The 13,989-nt window shown below is 31.1% G+C and overlaps 1 protein-coding gene and 1 long non-coding RNA gene across 2 annotated transcripts; one reads left to right on the top strand and one right to left on the bottom strand.

The window, feature by feature from the left end:
- The first annotated feature begins 1,311 nt into the window (after positions 1 to 1,311).
- Positions 1,312 to 2,713, top strand: LOC135142018 (band 7 protein AGAP004871-like). The gene is made up of 6 exons (XM_064073651.1): positions 1,312 to 1,450; positions 1,502 to 1,657; positions 1,704 to 1,801; positions 1,857 to 2,018; positions 2,072 to 2,237; positions 2,302 to 2,713. Exons 1-6 carry the CDS (start codon positions 1,364 to 1,366, stop codon positions 2,413 to 2,415), a joined length of 783 nt encoding a protein of 260 aa, XP_063929721.1. The 5' UTR covers positions 1,312 to 1,363; the 3' UTR covers positions 2,416 to 2,713.
- Positions 2,714 to 6,770: 4,057 nt separating this feature from the next.
- On the bottom strand, positions 6,771 to 12,763 carry LOC135142318 (uncharacterized). The gene is made up of 4 exons (XR_010282500.1): positions 11,844 to 12,763; positions 10,128 to 10,344; positions 9,719 to 10,031; positions 6,771 to 8,967 (listed from the first exon to the last, which is right to left on the bottom strand). It is a non-coding gene; the product is annotated as an uncharacterized LOC135142318 (long non-coding RNA).
- Positions 12,764 to 13,989: the final 1,226 nt, after the last annotated feature.

Genomic DNA, 13,989 nt, shown 5'->3' with positions numbered 1-13,989 from the left:
GAATAATAAAATCTATCCATCACCTAACCCACGTCAGAATTACATTTTTTTTTAATTTGATTTATGATTCCGCTCGGTATGCATGAGCATTCCTTATTCTGTAGGTATAGAATATTTCATTCAATGATTTTCATGAGTACTGAAATACATAAATATAAATCCTGTCGTTAGCTTTTAGATTACAAGTAAGTAAAAAATTGGCCGAAGGTTATTTCGATAGAACTTCCCTCGCTTTTGAAGTATAATAAAATATATCCACCTTTCTCGAAAAACTGTATAATTTGATTTTGAGAATCTTATTTTTCTCTGAGAACTCCTATCAGTTAAAATAAAGGTATGTATTAAAATTAAAGTAAATGTAAAAAACGTTCTAGGCGCATGTTTCAAATGAGTTTTTCTTTTACAAATTTTTTTATGACGTCATCAACACTTTTGCAAGAACACATAATATATTAATTTGCATAGGTGCAGTGTAATACTGATAATAGTATTATATTTCCAAATTTTCAGCAAAATGGGGTGACCCATTCCTGATTTTAACATTAAAATAAATTGTCATTATGTTTTGTACATTTTCCATATGATTAAATCGGAAAAATTTTGAGAAACGTCATCAATTTTTGGGATATTTTGATTAAAAATTTATCATGCTTACGGTAACTATAAAACGTCTGCAAGATTTCAAAGCATTTGGTAGTGTAGATTCAAAATTAAATTGCAAAATGTTGCTATACAATTTTGACTGACAGACGGACAGACGGAAACAGAAGATCTATTTTTTTCATGCTCTAGAGTTCATGACACATCGAGAAAATATGAAAGTAGCTAATTGCCCGATGGACTCGAATATAATATTTCGTTAGTTTACGCTCGGGAAGTAAAAATACAACTAGACACTTTTAATCTGTGGATCATTGCATCACTTCATCCTAGTAGGCTCTACTGTAATGCATTGTTTCATACGAAATTTTTCATACGAGATAAAGTGGTAAGAGACATACGTATTTAGTAGATATTTACTGGATATACATATGTCGTAGTAAAAGAAAGCTTATTATAACTTTTAACCTAATTGGTAAATACAATTATCTTATTGCCATTAAGGTAATGGCACCATTTATAGACAAATACTAACAATTTTTTAAAGCTGAACGGCTGAGAATAAATGAATATGGAAAGTGACGGTGCAGAACAGACACGTTCAGACTAATTCCAATCATTTCTAAAATTTTTATGTGTTTATGTTTTACTGTACTGATAAGGTATAATCGTCGTATTCGCTTTTATCAGTGGCGTCAGTACGTGTGATAAATAACTAAAACCACCTTAATTCCGTCAGATAAAAACATTTAAGTTCAGAAACATGGGTTCTGTTGATGTTCTTGCCGTTTTGGGATCTTCAATTATATTAATTCTTACTTTCCCCTTTTCAGTATTTTGGTGCTTCAAAGTAAGACACTGCATAACCGATAAACGAATAAATAAACCATTATACTTTAAGGTCGTCAAAGAATATGAAAGAGCCGTCATCTTTCGTTTGGGAAGATTAAGATCTGGAGGTCCTAGAGGACCCGGTGTATTTTTTATTTTACCATGTGTTGATACCTACATGAAAGTGGATCTAAGAACAGTGTCCTTCGATGTTCCACCCCAAGAGGTAATTTTTAACGTAATCATCTGCATTTTGCATGTTTAATTTTTAGGCTCTCACCAAAGACTCGGTCACAGTGAGCGTGGACGCTGTGGTATACTACAAAATTCAAGATCCGCTGCTTTCAGTGACTCAAGTAGAAAACTACAGGTGAATAAATGTGTAGGTACATAATCTACTTACCTCAAAAATATTTGTTTTACAGTAATTCGACAAGACTTCTTGCGATGACAACTCTTCGAAACATATTGGGAACACGAAACTTATCAGATATTTTAGCAGATCGTGAAACTATATCTCATATAATGCAGACCAGTCTAGATGCAGCTACAGATCCTTGGGGAGTGAAGGTCGAAAGGGTTGAAATGTATAAATTTTTTGAATGATGTAAGGGTTTGTTGATAACATTTTTGATTTTAGAAAAGATGTGAGGTTACCTTTGCAGTTGCAGAGAGCTATGGCAGCTGAAGCTGAAGCCGCACGTGAAGCTAGAGCTAAGGTTGTGGCAGCTGAAGGTGAAATGAAAGCTTCTAGAGCGCTTAAAGAAGCTGCTGATGTTATCAGTGAGTCACCGTCAGCGATTCAGGTATTTTTGCTTATTTATTGAGAACAATAGCTACAGAAAATTTTAACAAATATGTATTTTTTAGCTGCGATATCTGCAGACGTTGAATAATATAGCAGGCGAGAAGAACTCAACGATTGTATTTCCTTTACCAATTGATTTTCTATCTCATTTTCTAAATATGAATAACAGGACTTAATGTGGAAAATATATGATAAATGTTCCGATTTCTTAATGTGCATATATATTTAAATGCTACTGTTACGATCTCCTGAGTGTTAAAGAACATTGCACTCAGTTAGGTTCAACCTTACTTTTACTCTATGATATGATTTTACTTAAAGGGCTCATTATTTATTTAATTTTTAAAGCTGTTAACAATGGATTGTAAACATACTTTTTTCGTCTATTTTTTTGTTTTTCTTATCTTCATCGTTATCTGTTCTAGTATGCATTATAGTATAAAATGTAAACTAATAAAACCTAGATATTAATAATGTTTATGTTCTACAAAATTATCAAAAAGTAGTTTTAATTACATTTCACAAAATTCTATATTTTACTTTTCGAGCATACGCTAAGGAGGTATAGTAATCGAGTTCATCGGACAAATGGCCACTTTTATGTTTTCTCGACGTTTCATGACCCCTACAGTATGAAAAAATGGCTCATTCTTTATTTAATTTCTTAAGAAAATTCAACTCATATTAAACTGCAAACTTTATTATAGCGGTAGTTAATAACAGAAGTAATCTTGATAAAAAAATAAAAAAATATTCTTATCACATTGAACTTAAAACAGTGACGATTAATTAAGTAATTTATATTACTGTACTTTTGTCAACACGGACGCTAATAATAATTACATTTATCTTTTGAAATGCTTGCAATATTACACAACATGTTGTTCTTAGAAACATGTTCGAAGGTATAAAAGACATAACTTGTAACTGCAAAACGTCACAGCTACTGTGTAAATTTCAGCTAGATTTTAGAATATATATATACCTATGCAACAGATTCTACTTACTGATACGGTATGATTGAAAACAGTTTTCACCTTTGGCTAATGTTATTTATTGTTATGATTTTCTCTTTCTCTAATAAGATAGATAGAACCAGAAATTAGATCATTTTCTTCATTACATCACACCTATCGGAAAAAAGGGAAGTTACATAAAAACTAGATTATTCTGAAGATAACTATTTGAAGTGCGGAGATAAAAAGATGGGGAACTAGATATAATATACGCAGGTAAAATTCTTGAAAATGTTTTCGCATTGTTATAGTCATAATCGGCATGAAACATACTTAAACTGATTTTACTCATCAAACACTGATATGAGTAGGTAAAAATAAACATGTCGAGTGCGATATTCTGATTATGAAAATTATTCTTTCGCAGATTTACAATCACCTATCAACAGTGATGTCACTAAGAGATAGTGAAAAGTGGAAGTCCTTTTTATCGTCATTGTTTTACAAATGGTGTATTGGAATGATATTTTTAATTGGAGATCAGTCCTTTAATAAAATCCTCTTCGTTCAAAATTCAGAGAATTAAAATTATTACCACAAACGAACAAAAAGTTCGGAATATTATAATTCTTATTTTATCATTATTATAATGAAGACGCGCGTATTCTCACATTTTGGAAAAACTGAGGCGACTTGTTTTTAATTTGACCAATAAAAAATTTGTGATGACGTCATCAATATGGATAATACCAGTCATAGTACAAAACAAAAGTAGTCACAGCGCATTACCAATGCAAGAAAAAAAGTGGCAATTCGCCCGATGGACTCGAGGTTACACTTGGGAATTGAAAAAAAAAAGGATCAAGTTCGGCATCGAACCCACGACCAGTAGGTCCCAGTTTCTATAGAAATCCTTGCGCCAAGAAGGTTTGTATCCGATGTTGCTAATGTAATGTTACTATACCGTGCAAATGTTTTTGGGAAAATTTGTACCTTCAGCGAAAAAATTGAAGGCGGATTCGTACACTGCAAGTATAGGAGTATATTTTTGTGTAACATTCAAATAATTTTAAAATACAATTCATTGAAAAGACGTTATAAAATTGTTGGTGGGGATGATCAGCCAAATTTTAACAGATAGACAGACAGATAGACGGAAACGGGAGACTACTGTTTTCATACTGTACGGGTCATGAAATACATAAAAGTGACCATTCGTCCGATGGACTCGATTTTTACTTGTTTAGCTTACGATCGGCAAGTAAAAAGAGTAGTATTTGTAACTTAGAAATTGGTCTAAATGTATTTAGATATAACTTTCTTCGTCTCTAAAACGTTCACCAAAATCACTTTTTCAGTTCAATTATAAAACAAACAGTATATTATACAAAAAACCGCGTAAGGGATAACCGCCAAGAATCTTGAACGGTAAAACTTTAAGAAGCGACGGTGGATTTTTTTAACATTAATTAGTGATGTTGGAAACAGTGGCGGTTCGTCCATGGAGTCAACTGGTCAATGAGCTCCAAAAAATAAAACTTTGTTACATTTGTTAGTTGTGTATTCAAAATTTCAACAATAAGACAACCATTACCATTTGCTGTTCGTTCGGTCAATTATAAATACTGATCTCGCACAGAGTGGAATGAAATAAATTTATACCAAAATTCACTTAAAGCAGACAGAGTCAAACGGTCGAACGAAGTATTTTAATCGAGTCCGTCGTTCGAGTGTCTACTTTTACGTTTTCTAGACCTTTCACGACCCCTAGAGTACGAAGAAATATGTCTCTCGTCTGTTTGTCTGTCTGTCTGTCCGGATTTTTATGAGACAGTTAATCTCCGAAACTATTGGACTGATTGTTGTCAAATTTTATATATATGTGTATTAGGAATAGATGGTAAAAAGCTAACCAAAATTAGGATAATCATCTTCAGTAACAAATTGATGACATCCGCTCGTTATATGGCACATTAACAATACTGATTGTATATGAAATAATATACTCCTGTACTTGTGATTTACGAATATATCTTGATTTTGTTTATTATTACTATATTTTTATTGTTTAAACCGCCTTATTCTGTATGAAGGTAGACCGTGACGCTGATATAGCAGGTTTCGTACTGGGCGCACAATATACTTTTTCATTAGATAAAATAAATTATTATCTCTAATTTTTTATTGAACAATTTAAGAACCAGTTACCCCATTTTCTCGAAAATGTGAAAATACGAACGTCTTTATATAATAAGGATTAAATAAGAATAATAATAATATTAATGATGTAGGTTACTTTACAAGAGCATGCTCCTTGTTCCCCCTTCACCCCTTGCGGGTGTGTGCTCTCGCAAGATTTTAGAGTTTGCATTTCTCTTATGTGCCCATAGGTGGACATACTGGTTTGCTCTCTGTATTATCAACGGTTTGAACTTCTGCTAATATTTTATGCAACCAATTTTACACAGCTATATCTTTTAAACTCACGTTAAAAAACATTCACTTCACAGATTTGCGTAATTTTAATATTTAACAAACTGTATCTAATATTATATATAAAGAGAGTTGTGAAGCTTTTAACAAACCGCATTTAAAGTTAAATAAATTAATACAGTTGCGAACACTGACAACATTCGAGTAAATTTTCGGAGAACCTTAAAGAAGATTGAAAACAGCGACTACAATGTGTACAGCCATATCTTTTAAACATAATTTAAAGGAAAATCACCTATAGATTTAAGTATTTTTCAATATTTAACAACTCTATTTAAAATTAAATAGATAAATAAGAGCACACACTGAAACTTTTTATTTACTCTATCTTCGTAAATCTTTAATATGTTTTTGAAAGGACTGTTCTAAAATTGTTGTTAATATTTTACTACCAAACGTTGAACAACTACAACTTTTTGTCCTTAATAAAACCCATTTCTCTTCAGTTTGGATTGAATAATTTCATTTGCCACAAAAATGTTCAGTTACAATTTTAACTAAATTATACACATCTTACGGCTAGTTTCATGGCTGCGTTGAACTGTCTTTCAAATTAAACGAACTTTTAACTTCGTTGAAAGAATTAGTTTTCATAGAAGTACCTGACTGTTAATAAATAACTTAAATATTATAATAAAAGTTGCCTTTATAAATGTACCCTATCCTCAATTTTAAAAAGAACCGAACAAACTTATGCAGCTCACAATACACACAGTTTGACACTATGCCATTTTGTAACTATAATATAAGCTCCATATCAAATATTTAACTCGGGAAAATTTACAATTTTCAATGTTTGATACTGCAATAAAAAGCAAACACTGTCAGTAACATTTTATTTTTTTGTGTTTACTATATAACTACAATTTTTGTGAACCAGGCCTACAACTAAAGAATATTAAGAAAATTATTAAGGTAAATGACAAAATTCCAAAAAAACTAACACTACATACATACATACATATTTATCTCTACTGAATTCAATTGCACAATATTCTCAACTGAAGATTATTACAAAAAATTAAAGTAGAAGACAAAAAAATATACTTATACTTAATTCCAAAAAACTAAAGGTACCTAAATAAATATTTCCATTTAATTCGATATTAAATGCAACTATATAATGACCTAGTTTTACAAACAGCTTGAAAAACTTTCTCAACTGTACGAACAATAGATATTATAAAAAAACTATTAATGTAGAAAATAAAATATATCTAGGAATTCCAAAAATCTAAAGGTACATAAATACTTCCAATTATGAGAAATCGCTACGTTTGGTTCTTATGATATTGTCAATATATATTCAGAATTTAATATCTCCCTTATTAACACATTTACTGTTACGAAAATTTAAATGTAACCTGTCCACAAGTTTCGCTACATAATACGAGAATTTTTTTAACCTTCAAACTACCGGGTGGTGTCCAAATGGACCCCATTGATACAATTTCCTATTTTTCCCGTTATTTTCTGGTTTAACGATAGTGGTATTTTTAGTAGCTTCAATTAAGGCCTTTTGCTATGCATTCAAAAAATATCAATTGTATAGGTGTAACAGTCTGTTACAAAAAAAAAATTAGTCTCTTGGGGTCCGCATGGACCCCACCTGATTCTTTTTGTTGCCATTTTTTTGTCTATATTTTTGAGATTTTATTGCACCTGCAGGTTTTATTCTGAGAATTTAGTCTTTCAAAAACCATTGTTTTATTCTTTACTAGTTTATAGATGGCGTTGCTGTTTTGATACAGACTTGCAAGCGTCAGTATCGGTGTCAGTGTGACAATTTAATCTCTCTAAAAAATTAAATTTTGTTTTATAAATGGCACCTTATCAAAATCGATATCAGTACAATCCCGCGGACGCTGTTTCGTCTATATAAGTAACAGGGACAGAAATCAAGAAATTTTTGCATTTCCTACAAAAGATTTGTTTGCCGAGTACATTCTACTCGTACTGTTGAATGTCAGGAATGCTGGAACAAAAAACTGTAACGAAAAATGCTTATTTAATATTGTTATGTAATTTTTTTAACTTGGTTGTGTTTAAAATTAATAAATAATTTGGATTCGCCAAAAATTTTTGATTAATTCCTTAATTTTGGCTAAATAAGGCCATGGGGTCCAAGAGGACCCCATGACCTTAAAATTACACCCGAAACGATGTGTAATTTTTCCCACCCGGTAGTTTGAAATGATTTAAATAGTTTATTATCTCATATTTTTTAAATTTTGTTGAAACTTTCACGTGTTTTAAAAAATCAATATCTGAATTATATATCGAAATTTTGGAACGCGGTTTCCACCGTTTTTATCTCACCAAACTTCAAAAATCGTACCAGACATATCGTCCACTTTTTTTGTTGGAACTGAGATACAGAAAAAGAAGCATCTAAAAGCTTTTACTAGACAACTTTGACTGTCCCATTTCCAACGTATTTGGTACGATGGAGTTTTATCAACTGAAACAGTGTTCTGCAATTTCCATACATAATTGAGATATTAATTTTGAAAGATACGTTAATGCAAAAATTTCATTAAAAAAAAAGGTGATGATTAAATTGTTTTTAACAAAACTGACCTTGTGCTATGTAGAGAAAGTTGTGGAGATGTTATATTTAAAATTTTACGACCATACGTCCATTAATACTGGAAATATTACCTTCTGAATATGTACTGAAAATCACATGTAAAAGACCTAGCAGCTAGCCTTAATTTGATATTGAATCCAATTAAACGGCGATTTTGTTTTAAAAACAGTTTGAAAAACGTTCTCGACTGAAGAATATTAAAAATATATATAATCAAGGTACAAAATAAAAAACATACCCAGGAATTCCAAAAGAAAAGGTAAATGAATTGAAGTTAACCATACTCTTCAGTGACCTCGTTTAACTAGCAGTTTGAAAAACATTCTTGTTTACAGGAAGTACTTTCGTTATACAGAAATTTAAAGTGGATATTTTTTTGTTTTCTATCAAGTTTTAAAAACTGTTTGCAATAGAGTAGTTTCTTACGTTAATTTTTGCCTTTTAGATGGATTAGAAACTATGGCTTCAAGTTGTTTCGTTGTCGGAATTCTTGGTTTTCCTCGAGAATTTCTTGACTTTTTATGTGGTGTTTCTATTTGGGAATGTTCTAGTATCAGCATTGTAATAGACTCAGTTTCTTTACTTAATTTCTTGTCATTACTTGTTTTGTTGGTGTTCTGTATGCTTGTTTTTTTGTACCGTTTTCTTTGATCCTGTGACTACCACATCAAGAAGTGGTGATTTCTCCGCTAAATAATAAGATTCTATTAGAAACAATAACAATAACATCTCGTATTATGTAGACACTTTTTTGTATCGTTGACTGCGTAGATTTATTGTTACCTATTACCCTATTACTTTTAGTAAATTACAATGACACGTAAAATTTTTACTATGACAACTATGTCGCAAAAAATTTAAGCATTCACCATGTTGTACAGATTTCTCAGCACCAAGTGAAAAAACATGAACACGTTGAAAGATATAAATCAAAAGCATATTCTTTAATGCAAATACAAATTTACGAATAGGAAATATCAGAAATTGTAAAATCTGTTTTAACTTGGTGTAAAAAATTTGTTCGAAAAAAATTTTTCAAACTGCAGATTTAAAAAGCCCTAATTCAAAATCACTGCTTCATATAATATAAGAAATATGTTAAAGAGACTCATTTTTTGCGCTGTTAACTACCTAACTATTTGAAATATCAAGACACACTAAATAATAACATCGTTTGATTATTAATGTAGACCTAATTCGTTAATTTCTTAAACATGACATTAAAAATTTTTAAAGTTACTAAACCAATGAAACCTGCAGCGAGCCGATAACGAAATAAAGTTATGAAAACAGTACCTACATGATACAATACAATTTCAATAACGTTAAATAAAAAATTTAAAAAACCCAACCATAAAAAATAAAAAAAATTATAGCCTTACATGCTATCTAAATGTTTAAATCATCAGTTAGATCTTAAACTTCTGAGTCAATACTTACATAATGATTCTTTCGCTAATATGTCTTCGTCAAAATTCTCTATCTGTAACATCTTTTAAATCATAATCCTCCGATTGAGTATACCGTTATAGTTCTAAAGATTTTACACGAAATTTCTCCAAATCGTCAGCTTGACTATTAAGTACTTCCAGTTAGGGCAAGTTACGAAATTGTGTGTTTCCCGTATATCTGAAGTCCTAACAGTTATCCTATACATTCGATCATCTTCTTGTCGACGAAACGTCAATAATCTTCTTTCCATTCCGAATCTTTTTCTTGACAAACTTTGGACTTTGGGGTGGTATTTACGCATCTGAAATTACAAAATATATTTGTACTACGTGTTTTTTATAAACATTTTATAAAGTATTGCAATATGTGATTACATATTTTTAAAATTTTATTTTACCTTTTTACATCTTTTAGGAATTCTTTCTTTCCTTGTTTTCTAGGTTTTAATTGAAGTCTTAATGGTACTGTTGTCAAGGGTGTGCTTTCAGAAATCTCGTCGCTGCTACTCCTGCTGTCCTCGGTGGGTATATGATAACAATCATCCTCACTTAGCTCTCGATCGGCATAAGGACCACTTTGTTCACCATTCGGGATGGTGTATTTTGAAGCTGAAACTGTATTTTTCTTAAGAAAAGCGATTAACTTACACTATCAAATATTATCAACAAAATTAATGATTTCAAGAGTGTTTCCTATTCAGAATGTACAAAACAATATGCTTTTACATCTACGACATGTTAGTCCATCATTGTATTTTGCTATAAATGCGTTTTTGAAAAACAATACAAAAAAATTGGTCTGAAGAGTTTAGACAGTACTTCTCTCGCTGTCGTAAACGTGACGACTGCATGCCTATGATGTTTTTTTTTGCATTAGATTTCAAAGCATTCGGTTTTGTGTAGTTCTTGATTAAATCAATAAAATAAATTTGCGCATTCATTAAATTTTTTGAGTCACCCTGTAAATCCAAATCCAAAAAATATGACTGGAATGATAAATTACAAGAAGAGACTCATCATATTTTGCACATTTTAGATAGGATTATTCGGCAAACTTTTGAGCTGACGTCATCAATTTTTTGGAGGGGATAAGCAAATATATTTTGACTAAAAATTTTTTATGCTCTTTATAGCCTTAAAACATTTGCAAAATTTCAAAGATGTTTATTATAACTTTAGGCGTTACCACAAAAATAAAATTCGCAAAATGGAATTTTATAATTTTTCGAAAAAGCTGAATTATATTGTAATGACTAAATAAACTTAAACCAATGTCTTCTACTTTTGAATTTTAATTTCAGATAAGTGAAAAAGTAAAATGGCCCAAAAAAATCGTGACCGTAAAGTGAACATTGAATTTAATTTTATTGAAAAAAATCCGATTTTATTGAACCCTGGTACCTGTCCAAATTGATACAACCTTGCAACAAACTTCATGACGTTAGCAGTGTTAGCACATCATTTTATTATGAAAAACTCACTTGAAACATACACCAAGTAACCTTCCTTATTTGCAATTTCAACAGTGCATACATTTTTTTTACTTATAGGCGTTGTCATGAAAAAATAAAATTCGCAGAATCCTATTTCATAATAATAGGTCAGGAAAGTTCTGTCTAAATAACTTTTCACTATTTTTTTAAATTTACGCATGCGAAGTAAAAAAAATGTGGAAATTGTTGAACAAAATTTTATAATTTATATAACAAACCATGTAACGAATTGCTTTTTGCCGTGTTAAATGTAATTTTCAAAGAATGAAAGATTTCTTTACAAGATAAATTAGGAACTGGCAACTTTTAGTGAATTTGCTTTTTACTGAATTTATTTTGCGAACTTTAAAATAGATGCTGTTTAAATTAACAGAAATGCATCTATCGATGTAAAATAATTGGAATGTGAATTCACCGTCCACTCTGCCACAAGTTCCATGAAAGTACCGTCTTACCTAAATGTCTTTACATAAAGGGAGGCTGTGATTAATAAGCGTTTCCAATAAACATTGGCTTTCTGCCTCTGTCATATCCTACATGCGCCACTTACAGCCTCCCTTTTACAATTAGATGAAAACTTTGGATCATACTGTTACGTGCAAACATTAAAAATAAATTTACCTGGTCTTGGCCTCCTCTGATGCCAACATTTTCTTCAGTCCTCGCCGATGCTCCTGGTAGTTCAATGCGAAGAAATCCTGAATGCTCTTTTTGTTCTTGAATAATTTTCGTTTTTCCAATCAACATAACACGTGCCTGTTCCGTATTCATGTTGCACACACAACACATAAGAAGTTGAAAAAGTTTACTGCACTACTGTACTTAATACGACTCAATTTAACGCAAATTAATTTGCCAATGACATCAATCGCAAATTATTGTCGGTGCGGCACCCGCTAAATCGACTTCGTTCGCACTCCTTCGCACTATCGCATTTTTTGTTATTCCTCCCGCGGTGTTTTGCCTGATAGTAGCAACACAGCTGGACAGCTGGAAGTGTTACGCAATATTTTAAATAGAAACACTGCAGAAAAATGTATTGTTTAAAATAAAGGTTACCCATTTGATAAACATTTCACGAGCGTCGGTGTTCGTAACTGCACTCTCGCCTCCTAAAACATTTTAGGACAAAAGTAAATTTTTACAAACTATTATACTCGTAACTATCGCGTTTCAATATCTTAATTTTCGACATGTCTCGTTTCTCTTGCAACGCAGTAATTTTGTTGCATTGTTTGCTGAATAAGGAAATTCAAATAAATATGATAAGGCAAATACATTCATGCCAACGCCCGAGTATTGTGTAACATAATAAAATTGCTGTGTCATCGTTGGCTTTTAATTTTTAAAGGAAGTAAGGCATACCTATATACGATTGGTCAAAATTTCCGGAACGCCGTTATCTTTTTCGTATCAACTTTTTTTAGTATGTGTGCTCTGAGGTGTCCCAAATAAAATCCAAGGCCTCATGTCCTCAGAACGGATAGAAATTGAAATTTCGTAAACGCTATTGTTTTTAGTTTGAAACTTTAATTCAGTACACTACAAATAAGACCACATACATAATTGGTTTTGGCGGGTGACGCAAATCTCTATTTTTTTAAATTGCAAGGTATATATTTTTGAAAGCATTTTAACAGATGATTCAATTGCGAATCCAATAATATAAATATATTATTTTATTTCTAATCGATAAAAAAATATTTCTAAATATGAAAAAATCCAAGACGAATGAAATAAAGTAGTACTTTGTTTCAAACTGTTTTGAAAAAGATTTATTTACGCATATGATCGGAACTAATACAACACATATATGTGTTTTACATCACTGCAATCCCTACTTTACTGTATATTAAAATCCGTAAAAAAATATTATATACCGTGCAATTTAAAAAAATAGGGATTTGTGTAGTAAATTAAGCTTCCCATTTCAAGTTAAAAACAACAGCGGTCACAGAATTTATTTATATTTGTTGTCAAGAAAAGATGTAAGGCACGTAGTTTCGTTTGAGACATCTTGTACATGATACAGTGTAAAACACTTATTTATGACATTTCAATTTTTTTGCACTTCCGGTTTACCGGGAAATAATCCAAAATTAATAATTTTTAAAAAACGAAGTAGAGAAAAATATTCAAGATATCATTAATAAATTCTTTATTTTGTACTACATTGGAAATCCACTGAAGAACAAATTTTAGCAATACTAAACTTCAATATTGAAGAATTAACTTCATATTCTAATCAGTTTTAATACACGTTATCAATTCCGAGACTTTGGTTAATCCTGAATAATAAAAAAAATGGTGCACAAAAATCTGCACACAAGGCGTTAGACCGAACTTCCCGGGCCCCTAAAGCACAATCCAACCTATCTGCCTTCTCGAAAAATTTAAAAAATAAATGATTTTCTTATGATGACGCCCTACAAATTAAAATAATCATTTGTATAGAGTGTTCAAGTGCTAGTAAATCCGCATGTTATGCGTATGTTTCAAAGGAGTTTTTCATCACAAAATCTAGCCATGTGACCTCTATTCTAATAAATATAAACGCATTGATAAACTGCAATTATAGACTCATAATGTTTTGCATATTTTAGATAGTTATGATTTATTCGGCAATGACGATGACCTCATCAATTTTACTTACGATACCTTTGAAACATTTGCAAGATTTCTGAGAATTCGTGTTTTGCAGTTTCATGAATAAGTTGTAAATTGTGAGAAAATTTTAATTTTTTCCCAAAAATCTAGACGTTAAGGA

This window comes from Zophobas morio, unplaced genomic scaffold (assembly GCF_036711695.1).
Source record: "Zophobas morio isolate AGI-343-1 ecotype UQ-CSIRO unplaced genomic scaffold, CSIRO_AGI_Zmor_V1 ptg000046l, whole genome shotgun sequence".
Classification (NCBI taxonomy): Eukaryota; Metazoa; Arthropoda; class Insecta; order Coleoptera; family Tenebrionidae; genus Zophobas; species Zophobas morio.
This window is presented reverse-complemented; position numbering and strand designations above follow the sequence as displayed.

Coding starts and splice junctions, on each gene's coding strand:
- LOC135142018 (XM_064073651.1), top strand. CDS start 1,364: ATGGGTTCTGTTGATGTTCTTGCCGTTTTGGGATCTTCAATTATATTA. Junction 1,658..1,703: donor TCGATGTTCCACCCCAAGAG/GTAATTTTTAAC, acceptor TTTAATTTTTAG/GCTCTCACCAAAGACTCGGT. Junction 1,802..1,856: donor ACTCAAGTAGAAAACTACAG/GTGAATAAATGT, acceptor TTTGTTTTACAG/TAATTCGACAAGACTTCTTG.